Source organism: Rhinatrema bivittatum, chromosome 1 (assembly GCF_901001135.1).
Source record: "Rhinatrema bivittatum chromosome 1, aRhiBiv1.1, whole genome shotgun sequence".
In the NCBI taxonomy this organism is placed as follows: Eukaryota; Metazoa; Chordata; class Amphibia; order Gymnophiona; family Rhinatrematidae; genus Rhinatrema; species Rhinatrema bivittatum.
Genome location: NC_042615.1, coordinates 146,748,822 through 146,762,213, shown reverse-complemented (window position 1 = coordinate 146,762,213; position 13,392 = coordinate 146,748,822). Strand labels below are relative to the sequence as shown.

General features: G+C 46.8%; 1 protein-coding gene across 6 annotated transcripts in view; it reads left to right on the top strand.

The window, feature by feature from the left end:
• ATP10D (ATPase phospholipid transporting 10D (putative)) overlaps positions 1-13,392 on the top strand; it is a 363,249-nt gene that overhangs the window by 247,840 nt on the left and 102,017 nt on the right. For all 6 annotated transcript variants that reach the window (XM_029588247.1, XM_029588237.1, XM_029588263.1 and 3 more), the window contains one exon: positions 1,222-1,846. In XM_029588247.1, the coding sequence (XP_029444107.1) occupies positions 1,222-1,846 (625 nt within the window). The remainder of the gene's footprint in view (positions 1-1,221; positions 1,847-13,392) is intronic.

Below are 13,392 nucleotides of genomic sequence, written 5' to 3'. Positions count from 1 at the left end.
CCAAAAACATCTCAGAACTATAGGCCCTTTTGTGCTGAGATACCTATTTGGTCTTCTCACCAGACTCTGTCACCTTTCTACCGGTCCTCACCTTTCTACTGGTCCTCTCCTTTCTGCACAAGGTTGTCTCTCTTCCACTTCTTAAGACATTTGGCGTATACCTCTGAGGTATCTAAAGGTGACCAAACCCCTTTTAGAAAGGAAGCAATCTCCTTAGCTTATCTGGTAACCAAGAGCCTACTATTCTCCATGCACATGCTACTATGGCACAGACATCATGAGCAGAAGCATCAGCAGAGGTCCCAGACGATATTTGCAAGATGGTCACTTAGTCCTTCTTGCACAGTTTTACTAAATACTATAGGCTGGACATGCGAGCCATGACAGATGTGGCCCATGGATCGTACTTCCTTAAAGCAGCCCTGTCTTCAGTTCACCTAGTCTAGTAGCAACTTGGGTTATTCAACGTGTAGTGATTAGTTTAGCAGGAAGATAAGGAAAGTGAAATGTAATCTTATCTGTTAATTTCCTTTCTTTGAATCCTATTAGACCAGTCCAGGGTCTACCTGGGAATACAGTGAATGATAGCACAGTGCATACCCTCGACTTACACACTATTTTCTCTCCCTCCTCCCCCCTCCTTTTTTTTTTAGGGAGGGGCGCTAGCATTTTGAGTTCCCTCTGTGGCCTAAAAAAAATGCATATATACAAATATCCAGGGAGGGAAATTGGGGCAATTTTTGTTTCTCTATTCGTGTCCTTTTTCTGCTCATTTGGATATGGTAGTTGTCCCTTTGCTCTGACTGAAGGTTATTGGCAACTGCCTAAGGCCACAACCTACTTTATAGCCAGACATGTCACAAGGGAAAAGGTGTGTCTCTGGCAGCTGTGGAGGGAGCAGTCCCATTTGTAAGGACTGGTCTAGCAGGACTCAAGGAAAAGAAATTAACAGGTAAGATTACATTTCACCATTATCAACATGTCAAGATAGGTCAGCATAATTTAAGATAATTTAATCTTTTTTTTACTTCAAGAAATATTTTTAAATTAATTTTAAAATCATATTTTTAGGAACATTAATTTAAAAAAAGATCTTGAAAATTATCTTGGTATTGTTGGCAGTACCACATCACAGATCTTTCATATATGATTGAAATTGTTTTCCTTGGCAAGTAAAACTGAAATGTTTAGATTTTGTTTTCTTCTTTTAATGCATTACAGGTGCGGGTGCCTTCGCTATCCAGAACACCAATGAAATCTCTTGAAGAAATTAAACAGTTGTTCCAGAGGTTTTCTGTCTCAAAGCTTAATTCGCCATCTCTTTCAAGTGGAAAAGCACAATCTTCAGAAAGCACTGGCACTTTAGTGAGCAAATTATCTCTCTTCAGTAAAATGAAGCTGGCTTCCCCTGTTACAGATGGAACTTCCCAAAGACCTAACAACCTACAACCTACTGGTAGCCAGGCACCTCTAGAAGAACATGAACCAAAAGATATAGCTAACGAGGACGCTACAGTAATTGCAGGCAGTAGTCATGTTGATGCTGGCTCATCATTTGAACATTCTGTATCCAAGCTCTACTATGAAGCAGAGAGCCCAGATGAAGCTGCTTTAGTTCACGCCGCCATGGCATATAAATGCATACTATTGGCCAGGACTCCTGATCAAGTCACTGTAGATTTGGCGTCTTTGGGGCCTCTAACATTTCAGCTTCTGCACATCCTACCTTTTGACTCAGTAAGGAAAAGAATGTCAGTAGTAGTTAGGCATCCCGTCTCCAAAAGAGTGGTGGTATACACAAAGGGTGCAGACTCCGTCATCATGGATTTACTGTGCACTTCCACGGGTATGTGTAATTCTCTATAAAGTATCAGGTTTTGGGGGGGGGGGGGGTGTTGTAGGTATTTCTCTCTCCCTAGAGGTCTTACAGTCTGTCTGAACCCGAGGAAGAAGTAACTTGCCCAAGGTCATAAGTATCACCGGCTTCCTTGGTTCACAGCCTGCTGCTCTGACCAATAGGCTACTCCTCCACTTGTAGGATCTTGTTGCCTTTGCTATTAAAAACCAAGACAGACAAAAAAAATCTTTTCAAAAGTCTTTTCAAAATTATCCATTTTAAATGTGATTGTCCGATATTACAGAAGACTCTAGTTAAACCATATTTTCAAGCGTTTTTATTTCCAAAAACTTCTAAGATATGAGTGACTACCAGATGCTTTTTTCTTTTTAATTCAGTCATTTAGTCTTATTGAATTTACTTGGGTTCTGTCAAACCTGGGAAAAAAAGAAAAATTCAGAGAAGAGAGAGAATATGTGAAACTTGGAATAGGAGGCAGTGCCATGTTATGGGTTGGTAACTGGCTAAAGAATAAGGAACAGAGTAGGACTGAATGGTCATCTCTCAGTACAAAAAGGTAAATTTTGGAGTGCCCAAGAATCTGTACTGAGATCGATGCTTTTAAATATATTTCTATACGATCTGAAAAAGGGAATGAGGAATGAGGTGATCATATTTGCAGATGACACAAAATTATTCAAAGTTGTTAGATCACGAGCCAATTAATAGAATTTGCAAGAGGACCTTGCGAGACTCTGGTATTGGGCATCTAAATGGCAGATTAAATTTAATGTGCATATAGGCAAGAAAAATCCAGTCTATAGGTAAATGAAGCTGTGTTCCATATTAGTTGTTATCACCCAGGAAAAGGATCTTGAAATCATTGTGAATAGTACTTGGATATTCTCAGCTCAGTGCATGGCAGTGGTCAAAAACACAAATAGAATGTGAGGCATTATTAAGAAAGGAATGGAAAATAAAACAGGATGTTATAGTGGCTCTGTATTGATCCATGATGCAACTGCACCTTGGGTATTGTGTGTACTTCTGGTCACCCCCATATCAAAAAAGATATAGTGGAACTAGAGAAGGATGACCAAAATGCTCAAGGGGATGGAATGACTCCTCTGAGGACATGCTAAATAAGTTAGGACTCTACAGCCTGGAGAAGTGACAATGGAGAGGATGTATGATAGCGGCCTATTAAATCTTCACTGGGATGTAACAGGAAATGGTTATATACCCTTTCTAATACTTCTAGGGGAAAGTAGTTTTACACTCTGCACACATTTAAACTGTGAAATTTGTTGCCAGAGGATGTGATGAAAACAGTTGTCATGGCTGGTTTTAAAAAGGATTTTAGAAAAGTTCCTAGAGGAAAAGTCCATAAACCATTATTAGCTGTGTAGACTTCGAAAAGCTATCGAATATATTCCTGGTTTTGAACAAGAAGCATCAGACCTGTTCTTTGGAATCTTGCTGGTTATTTTTTATCTAGATTGGCCACAATGAGAAATGGTGCATTGCTTAAAGGACCTTTGGTTGGACTCAGTACAGCATTTCTTATGTTCGTATGCAATATAAAATTGAAGTGTTGTTATTTGGTGTTGGATGAATTCATTCTCAGTATTAAGTGTGAGTTTTCTCAGAAAGTAACAGAGGACCTGCATATCCTAGCAGGTTCATGTAAACTCTTTTTAAGTGACTGTTTAGGTAACCTTTCAGGCTGGTCTCCGCTGTGAATAGTGTAGTTTATTAATAGCTTCATTTTCTTATGAATGAGCCTTAATATCCATTTTACACTGTGCATGTTGCTTCTGTGATGTCCAGCTCAACTTAAATGAGGCAACAAAACATACTGAATATGTTAATTCCCTGATGTCATGTGGGGGAAAATGGCAAAAGCAGTGTTTCCCAACCTTTCCAAGCGCAAGGCACACCTAAATCAACAAAAATATAGTGTGGTACACCAGTCTCTATGGAGCAGGCATATACAGTAGATATGGAGAAAACTCCTATGAAGAGCGAGGAAAGCATTGAAAGTGCCACCAATCTCTCTCTTGATTTGTAAATCAAAGGGAGAGGGGAGCAGAAAGACACATGACCCCATCAGAATGGACCATTCCCTGTATGTACCCGGATCAGTCCAGACACCTGGGTTTTGCCTCCGCACCAGCAGATGGAGACAGAGCAAGATTTGACGGGCTCTGCCACATATAGCAGGATGCCACCCACAGCCTCTCAGTCTTACTCTGTCTCCAGCAGATGGTACAGGTGCAGAGCCACAGCCTCTGGGATCCCTAGTGGGGAGGTTTTTTGGTAGGTAGTTTATTTTCAGCAGGATCTTGGTCTTGTATTTGTTATTTCTTGAGAAAAAAAAATAAGAAGACAGTCCCTCGAGAGAGCCTCCAAGGTTCTGAGGGGACCCCACCCCACCCCTGGTCGAGGCCACTGCTAAGGGTCAAGGACCCGGCCCTTTCTGGTTAGCAGCGTCGGGGGTGACACCGGGGAGCCCGGTTCACTCACCCCCCTCTGGAGCAGGAGTCCAGTACCAGGGACAGCGGCCGGCAAGTAGGGGAAAAAAAAAAAGTTTTGTTATTTGTGCGTGCCGACTCTCTGCTGCCTCTTTCGCGGTTCCTGTTTCTTTTGGCTGTAAATTTTTTTCTTTCAGTGGTAGCCGGTGGAAGGGGAGAGGATGCCGCGGAGGTCTTCGTGCCGCGCGTGCGTCTTTCGCGCGATGGGCTATGTTCGGCTTGTGTACTGGGTGGCGAGGGGCTGTCCGATTCCGGTCGCGGGGGGGCCAGGTTCGGGCGCCATGGTCGCCGTTGCGCGCCAGTCCAAGTGCGGCAGGGAGTGAGGATCTGTTCGCGCTCAGCGTGGGAACGGTGGCCATTTTAGGCTCCCTTAGGGAATCCACGCGGTTGGCACCGTGGGATGGTACGCTGCCTCCCGCGCTCTCACCCAGCAGCTGCCGCCAGGGGGGGCCCCGGGGGGAACTGCCTCTCCCTTGCAGGAGAATAGCCCGGGGGAGGATTCCTCTTCTTCAGAGTCTTCCTTTTCTTCGGACTTTGTGCTACTGATGCACAAAGTATTTAAAGCTAAGAAGGCAGGGAGGAAGTTGGTTGCAGCTCCAGTCCCCCCAGAGTCAAAGTCCCAGAAGTGCCGGAGAAGGGATAGGTCCCGGAGGGACTCAGACCCACCTAAGGATAAGCGACGGTTGTGGTCCGCCTCTAGAGAAACGGACACGGAGTCCACATCTCAGGATGAGACGGATCCCCAGGTAAAAGGCCCCTGGGGGGGGGGGGCTGATGAAGGGGATGTGGAGGTACCGGCTCAGCCAGGTACCAGCAGGGGATCTCCAGCGGAGGAAGGGGACGACCCGAAGGTGGTTCGTCTTTTTAAGAGGGATGAATTGGCACCACTTATCCCGGCCATTCTTCAGGAGCTCGGCATAGATGGCCTGCTGGTGGAGTCCTGTCTGGGAGCCAAAATGGATTTGGTTTTGTTGGGCCTCAGGGGGCCTACGGTGGCTTTTCCGTTCCACTTCTCGGCGACGGATCTTCTCTTCCGGGAATGGGACACTCCAGATCTGGGCCTAAAAGTTAGCAAGGCCATGGACGAGCTATATCCCCTTCCAGAGGATGCTTTGGAGCTCCTCAGACTTCCTAAGGTGGACGCAGCGGTGTCAGCCGTGACAAAGAGGTCCACGATTCCAGTGACAGGCCACAGCCCTTAAGGATTTGCAGGATAGGAAGCTGGAGCTTCAGCTGAAGGTCTTTGAGGTTTCAGCTCTGGGCGTCCGAGCAGCGATATGTAGTAATTTTGCCCTATGGGCGGGCCTTCGCTGGGCTCAGCAACTCCAGGCCAATGCCGGCCACTCAGAAGAAGCAGCTGCTCAAGCGGGTCGTCTGGAGGCGGTGATCGCTTATAGCACAGACGCGCTGTATGACCTTTTACACACGTCAGCCAGATCCATGGTCTCCGTGGTCTCCGCGCGCCGTCTCCTTTGGCTTCGCAAGTGGGCGGCGGATGGTTCTTCCAAGGCTCACCTCTGCTCACTTCCATTCAAAGGGAAGTTATTGTTTGCCAAGGAGTTGGATGATATGATATGCAATCCCTCGGAGAGAACAAGGCATATAAACGTCCGGAGGACAGGCCTCGGTCGCGGGGTTCGTTTTCCAATAGGTCTCTGTTTCGGGGGAACAGGAAGTCTCGTCCAGCGAGGTCTTCTGCGTCGTCTTACCGTCAAGCTCGTCCCGTCAGCCATCTTGGTCTCAGTCCTTTCGTGGCAAAAGATTCGGGAAACAAAGTGGCCCTCCAGCGGTAATGGGGGCTAAGAGTTCGCAATGAAATTCGTCCGGTCCATTCCTCTCGGCACATTCCTCTCCCGGTACCGAACGTGGGAGCCAGATTGGGGCTGTTCTTCGAGGAATGGACCAAAATAACGTCGGACCAGTGGGTCCTCACCGTGATAAGTCAAGGTTACGCTTTAGATTTTGTACAGACTCCCGCAGGCAAGTTCCTCGTCTCGCCCTGCGATTACCTGGAGAAGCAAGTGGCGGCGCAGGGAACACTGCAACGTCTGCAGGACTTGGGGCAATAATTTCGGTTCCACCCGAGCAACAATGCCAGGGCCGATACTCCATTTACTTCATAGTCCCCAAAAAGGAAGGGACATTCAGATCAATATTGGATTTGAAGAGTGTCAACCGGTGCCTTCGGATACCGCGCTTCAAAATGGAGACGATTCGGTCGGTAGTCGCCTCAGTTCGACCAGGCGAGTTCCTGGCTTCTCTGGATCTCACGGAAGCATATCTCCATATCGGCATCCAACCGTTTTACCAGAGGTTCCTCAGGTTCTGTATTCTGGGCAAGCACTATCAGTTCCGAGCTCTATCTTTTGGCCTCGCCACAGCTCTTCGCACATTCACCAAGGTGATGGTGGTGGTGGCAGCACAGCTTCGGAGAGAGGGTTTCCTGGTGCATCCCTACTTGGACGATTGGCTGATTCGGGCGAAGTCCGAGCTGCAGTGTCAGACAGCGGTCACCAGAGTCCTTCAGCTCTTGCGATCTCTCGGATGGGTGGTCAACCTTGCCAAGAGTCGTTTGACACCGACTCAGTCCCTGGAGTTTCTGGGAGCGCTGTTCGACACGAGACAGGGCAAGGTATTTCTCACCAAGGAATGAGTGGTCAGGCTGCGAAGTCAGGTGAGGCACCTCTTGTCCCTACTGATGCCTCAGGTGCGGGATTATCTGAAGGTATTGGGTTCTATGGCATCCACACTAGCTTTGGTTCCCTGGGCTTTCGCTCATCTGCGTCCTTTGCAATCCGCATTACTGTCCCGCTGGAGGCCTGTGTTGGAGCAATTCCATCTACCGCTTCTGCTCACAGGTCAGGCGAGAGCCAGTCTCCACTGGTGGCTGGTATCGGATCATCTGACGTGTGGAGTGTCCCTGGTCATGCCCGACTGGACGGTAGTCACCACGGACGCCAGTCTCTCCGGCTGGGGAGCGGTCTTTCTCGGATGGTCGGTGCAGGGACAGTGGTCCAGGGCACAATCTCAGTGGTCCATCAATCTCTTGGAGACCAGGACGGTAGCTCTGGCTCTCCAATTGTTTCTTCAGAGTCTTCGGGGAAAGGCAGTCAGAGTCTTGTCCGACAATGCAACTACCTTGGACATCAATCGTCAGGGAGGGACCAGGAGTCAGCTCGTTGCAGCGGAGGCGCAGCAATTGATGAGCTGGGCGGAACGGAATCTTAGCAACATTGCTGCGTCTCATATCGCTGGAGTAGACAACGTTCAGGCAGATTTCCTCAGTTGATATCATCTAGATCCCGGAGAATGGGAACTAGCCAAGGAGGCGTTGATGGCCACCTTCCAGAATGCGAAGGCTCCACGGTTCTACAGCCGGCGGAGAGAGAGAGGGGCCGAAGGGGTCGATGCACTAGTGCTTCCCTGGCCCACAAACGTATTACTGTACGTGTTCCCTCCTTGGCCCCTGATAGGCAAGGTACTTCGGCGCATAGAACGTCATCCGACGGTTGTGATTTTGGTGGCGCCGGAGTGGCTGCGGCGTCCGTGGTTTGTGGATCTCCTCAATTTGACAGTCGATTCGCCCCTTCGGTTTCAGGAGTCCACGGCTCTTCTTCATCAAGGCCCCGTCTGTTTGGAGGACGCGGATTACTTCTGTCTCGCGGCTTAGCTTTTAAAAGGCAACGCTTGAAGAATAAAGGGTATTCGGATGCGGTCGTGACCACCTTACTGAGATCTAGGAAGCAGTCTATGTCCTTAGCTTACATTCGGGTCTGGACGGTGTTTGAAGACTGGTGTGGGGATCGTGTGGTGGATCCCACGAGAGCTTCGGTCTCCGATATTCTAGCTTTCTTACAGGCAGGTCTCTCTAAAGGTCTCTTGTAATACCCTTCGGGTTCAGGTGGCGGCTCTAGGCTGCCTCAGAGGTAAGGTTCACGGAGTGTCTTTGGCATTACATCCGGATGTGGCACGTTTTTTGCGGGGGGGGCTAAGCATTTACGTCCTCCGTTTCGGCATCCTTGTCCATCCTGGAATCTTAATTGGGTACTTTCGGCCTTATGCTCGCCGCCTTTTGAACCTATCAAGTGGGCGACACTGAAGGATCTTATGCTGAAAGTCATGTTTCTAGTCACAATAGCTTCGGCTCGGCAGGTGTCTGAATTGCAGGCTTTGTCGTGTAGGGAGCCGTTTTTGCGGATCTCTGATTCGGGGGTCTCGTTGAGAACGGTTCCCTCATTTCTACCAAAGGTGGTATCTTCTTTCCACTTGAATCAATCGGTGGAGCTTCCTTCGTTTCCAGAAGGGGAGCAGGCTGATCCCGTAGCGCGGGATTTACGGAAATTGGATGTCTGTAGGGTCCTGCTCCGATATCTCGAGGTCACAAATCCCTTCCGGGTATCCGATCATCTCTTTGTGTTGTGCAGTGGCCCGAAAAGAGGAGGTGCAGCCTCAAAAACTACGATAGCTCGCTGGCTCAAGGAGGCCATTGGGTCTGCATACGTACTGCAGGGGAAACCTGTTCCCCTGGGCCTGCGGGCTCATTCTACGCGGTCTCAGGCCGCTTCGTGGGTGGAATCTTCTCAAGTGTCGCATCAGGAAATTTGCAGGGCGGCTACTTGGAAGTCGTTGCATACGTTTGCACAGCATTACTGTCTGGATGTCCAAGCCTCGAATTCTGGTGGATTTGGTGAGGGAGTTCTCCGTGCGGGACTCTCTAGTTCCCACCCTAGGTAAGTTGGCTCTGGTACATCCCAGGTGTCTGGACTGATCCGGGTACATACAGGGAAAGGAATATTAGTTTCTTACCTGATAATTTTCGTTCCTGTAGTACCACGGATCAGTCCAGGGACCCGCCCGTACTTGTGTGTATTTGAGGTAAAGGAGAGTCCGCTCGTTGTTTTTATTTACATAGATATTGTCGTTCATTCCTTTGGTTCTGAGAGTTCTGTTCCAGTTGGGGGTTTGGACTTGGCCGTGTTTGGGCAAAATATATTTAGGTAGTTTGGTTCTTAGTTCCACTCTGCTTTGACATTACGTAAGACTTGAGAGGCTGTGGGTGGCACCCTACTATATGTGGCAGAGCCCGTCAAATCTTGCTCTGTCTCCATCTGCTGGTGCGGAGGCAAAACCCAGGTGTCTGGACTGATCCGTGGTACTACAAGAACGAAAATTATCAAGTAAGAAACTAATTTTCCTATTCTATCTATATACAAGGGCAGGAGAAGGGTGAAGTTTCTGTGATGTAGGAGGTTGGCTCAGTTAGTTACCTTGGCTGCCACATGTGGCTGATAGAAGCAGCAGCAGTGGAGGAGCTCTATCATTCACAGAGATTCACATCCAGTATTCAGTGCACATTCTCCTCATTTCTCTGTCTTGGGGATAAAATAGAGACTGGAAGGACTCAAAGGAGTAGGCTCAGAAGCAGTGGCGTATCCAGAAATTAATTTTTTGGGTGGATTCCCAAGGTTAACATGGGTGAGTAGTTGATATATAGATTTTGACCCTACTAGTTGTACTCTTATCGGTAATTATTAGTTATGATGGTAACTTTGATACTGGTACGCCGGCATGCATTGGCATGTATGTGCTGGCGCGTGTCCAGATGAGAGGTCATTTTATAAATTGCACATGTATATATGCACATGTTATAAAATAGCCCGACCGTGCAAACATGTGCACCCAATTTTAAGTGGGCGAACGCCTATGCGCGTAAATCCCACTTCTACTGTGCAAGTGGGGAAGTTTTAAAAGGGGCGCATTATGGTGCCATTGCCAGTTTCACCAGTTCGTCCAGTTAACAGCTAGGTCCTCCAGATACCCCTGGTTGAATAGCTTACACTCCCCAAGGTTACCCCAGACCCTTAAAACCCCTCAGGTATGGCTAGTTTTGTATTTTTTTAAACTTGCACCTTGGGGTAGATTTTAAAAGCCCTGCGTGCCGGCATGCTTATTTTGCATAGGCCGTCGGTGCGCGTAAGTCCCGGGGCTTTGCTTGGGGGGCGTGTCAGGGGGCGTGTTGGGGGAGGTGCGGCATTCGGGGGCGTGTCCGGGGGTGTGGTGGTGGTCTGTGGGAGAGGCCGGAGGCGTGACGGCGGTCCGGGGACGGGGCCAAGTGCTTCCGCACAGCGGCCTGTTCCTGGGCAGGGAGCCGGTGATGCGCGCAAGTTAAGCCTGCCAGAGGCAGGCTTAACTCAACAAAATAAGGTAAGGGAGGGGGATTTAGTTAGGGCCGGGGGGTGGGTTAGATAAGGGAAGGGAGGGAAAGGTGGGGGGGGACAAAAAAAAAGTTCCCTCCAAGGCCGCTCCGACTTTTTAAAAATCTGCCCCTTTGTCTCTTGCACGGCAGGGGATCTGGGTGTGCACCCAGCACTTAAGTATTTTTGGACACATTTCTTGGCCAAGCCCCAAAACACACGTCCCATCTGTTTTTGAAAACTTTTGAGATGTGTGCGCAATGGGAGATACATGTGCATCTAGGTGGTTTTTAAAATTCGGTGGGTGTGTGCTAGTCTCACTTGTGCGCATATTTCCCAATTTTGGTGCGTGCCAGTCTTTTAAAATCTATCTTTTAGTGGATTTCCTGAAAGTGGATGTCTGAGTAGACTCATCATGAGTGATGCTTTAAAATATATTAATTCTGTTATTTCAAGCACTTACCCGCATTAAAAATACCTTATTAATCTGTTTTAATTTAGTTTTTATTTATTGCAGTTTATAAATACACAATATCCTGTAAAACCTAAACAAAGAAGACTTAAACATCAGATCCAATTGTAATAAAACAAATATCAATGTATTCTTCTATGAATCCTCTTTCCAAAAATGCAGAGACTGTCATAAGTACAAAAAAAGAAATAATCATAAAATCATCATACAATTTGTAACAGGTGCCGAACAGAACTAGGACATGCAAAAAAAAAAAAATCAAATTCTGGTGTCACCTCAGTGACAGCAATACAAACTCCTTCCACTGCCAAACACTTTGTGAAATAAGACAAACCCCTTACAAAAAAAACAAACAAACCCTAGAACCTTGTTATACCATACTATAACAGCACTAATTCTCAGGACTCAAACAGCAACAGTCTTATCTATGAAAAGGCAGGCTCCCACTCTCACGTGCTCTCTCACACACACATATGCTCCATGTGCGATGTTGTATAATCATAGGTTGCTTAGAATGCTTTGTCGGGCTAGCATCAGCTTAGCTATTGAAGTTAGTGAAGTACTTAACTTGAAAGTTGTTGCCAAGTGCCGCGAAAAGTACATAATCGCGAACCTGAAAGGAACCTTATCGGATTTATAGTTCATCGCAGCACATGGCAACAACTTCAAAGTTAAGTACTTTTTGCGGCACTTGGCAACAACTTTCAAGTTAAGTACTTCACTAACTTCAATAGCTAAGCTGATGCTAACCCGACAAAGCATTCTAAGCAACCTATGATTATACAACATTGCACACAGAAGCAATTCTAGCTCTGTTAGGTTACCTGGTATATTATACAGGAACCTAGTGCTATATGAAGGTTGCTTAACTTCATACAGTAATTGCATTTTATAAGTTCCTTATACGGTGAGAAATTAGTATATATTATTGGTGTTAAAGTTAACATCTCCTGAGATATTAAGTCTCCACATTAACTCAGGCCGAAACTCCACCCCTGAAACATTGCATAGTGTCTTCAGAAATCCTACTTTCAAGGGATCTATTCCTTCAGATTGATTTACTACTAAATTTTACAGAGATCAGGAGGAAAAAAAATGTGAAATTTTACTTATGTTGCATTTCCTGATAAAGCAAAAAAAAAAAAAAATTGCAGTTATGTAAAATATAAATCTAAGGGTTTAAACAGTACCTTTGGAAATAAATGTCACTACAGACGAATCAGAGCCAAAGTCACACTGGCTTTGAAGTAGGAGTAAATATGTGTGAGTAGGGTCTTCAGGAGGGTATGCATGTATATATTTCATTGACTCTGTTTGAGGAGGCATGTCTGTGGGCAGTACAAATCTCTTGAAACTCCCCCCGCAGCTGTCTCTTCTCCAAGCTGAACAGAGGTTAAAACTGTTCAGTTTGGAGAAGAGACGGCTGAGGAGGGATATGATAAAGATGCTTAAAATTATGAGAGGTTTAGAACGGGTAAATGTGCATCTGTTTACTCTTTCGGATAATAGAAGGACTAGGGGGCACTCCATGAAGTTAGCATGTAGTACATTTAAAACTAATCGGAGAAAGTTCTTTATCACTCAGTGCACAATTAAACTCTGGAATTTGTTGCCAGGGGATGTGGTTAGTGCAGTTAGTGTAGCTGGGTTTAAAAAGGTTTGGATAAGTTCAAGGAGAAGTCCATTACCTGCTATTAATCAAGTTGACTTAGAAAATAGCCACTGCTATTACTAGCATCAGTAGCCTGGGATAGACTTAGTTTTTGGGTACGTGCCAGGTATTTTAGCCTGGATTGGCCACTGTTGGAAACAGGATGCTGGGCTTGATAGACCCTTGATCTGACCCAGTATGGCATGTTCTTATGTACCATGGTACTGGATGATGCAATAAGAAGAGCACCTAAGCAGTACGAGGGTTCCCCCTCCAGGTTCATCTTCCTTGGTGCGATTGGCACAGGTTTCTGCTGGAGCTGACCCCCTCCTTGACACTGACCTGAGGAAGTTTCTTCAGTGCAGGTATCCTTGTCCTTCCTGGCACAAAAGACCCCCATGTTACTAACTTAATTGTTTTATCTAGACCCAGTAGCATCAAGGGCAGCATCTCTTTCCTCAGTGAAGAGGATACTGGCATACATGGGATAGTATGGTGCCTTCAGTCTTATTGGCATGGAGCACTTTAGAGCACAGGGAAGAAGTGCCCTTTGACTTTAGAAGATAGGGCCTTGGTGTAGAGAATGGCCCTTCCGACAGAGATGATTAGACCTGACACTAGTCAGTGGAACACACTGGCGCAACCGGAATGAAGTGCATCAGAACTGGCTTTTTCTACAGTGGCAACCCGTGCATCTCAAGTTC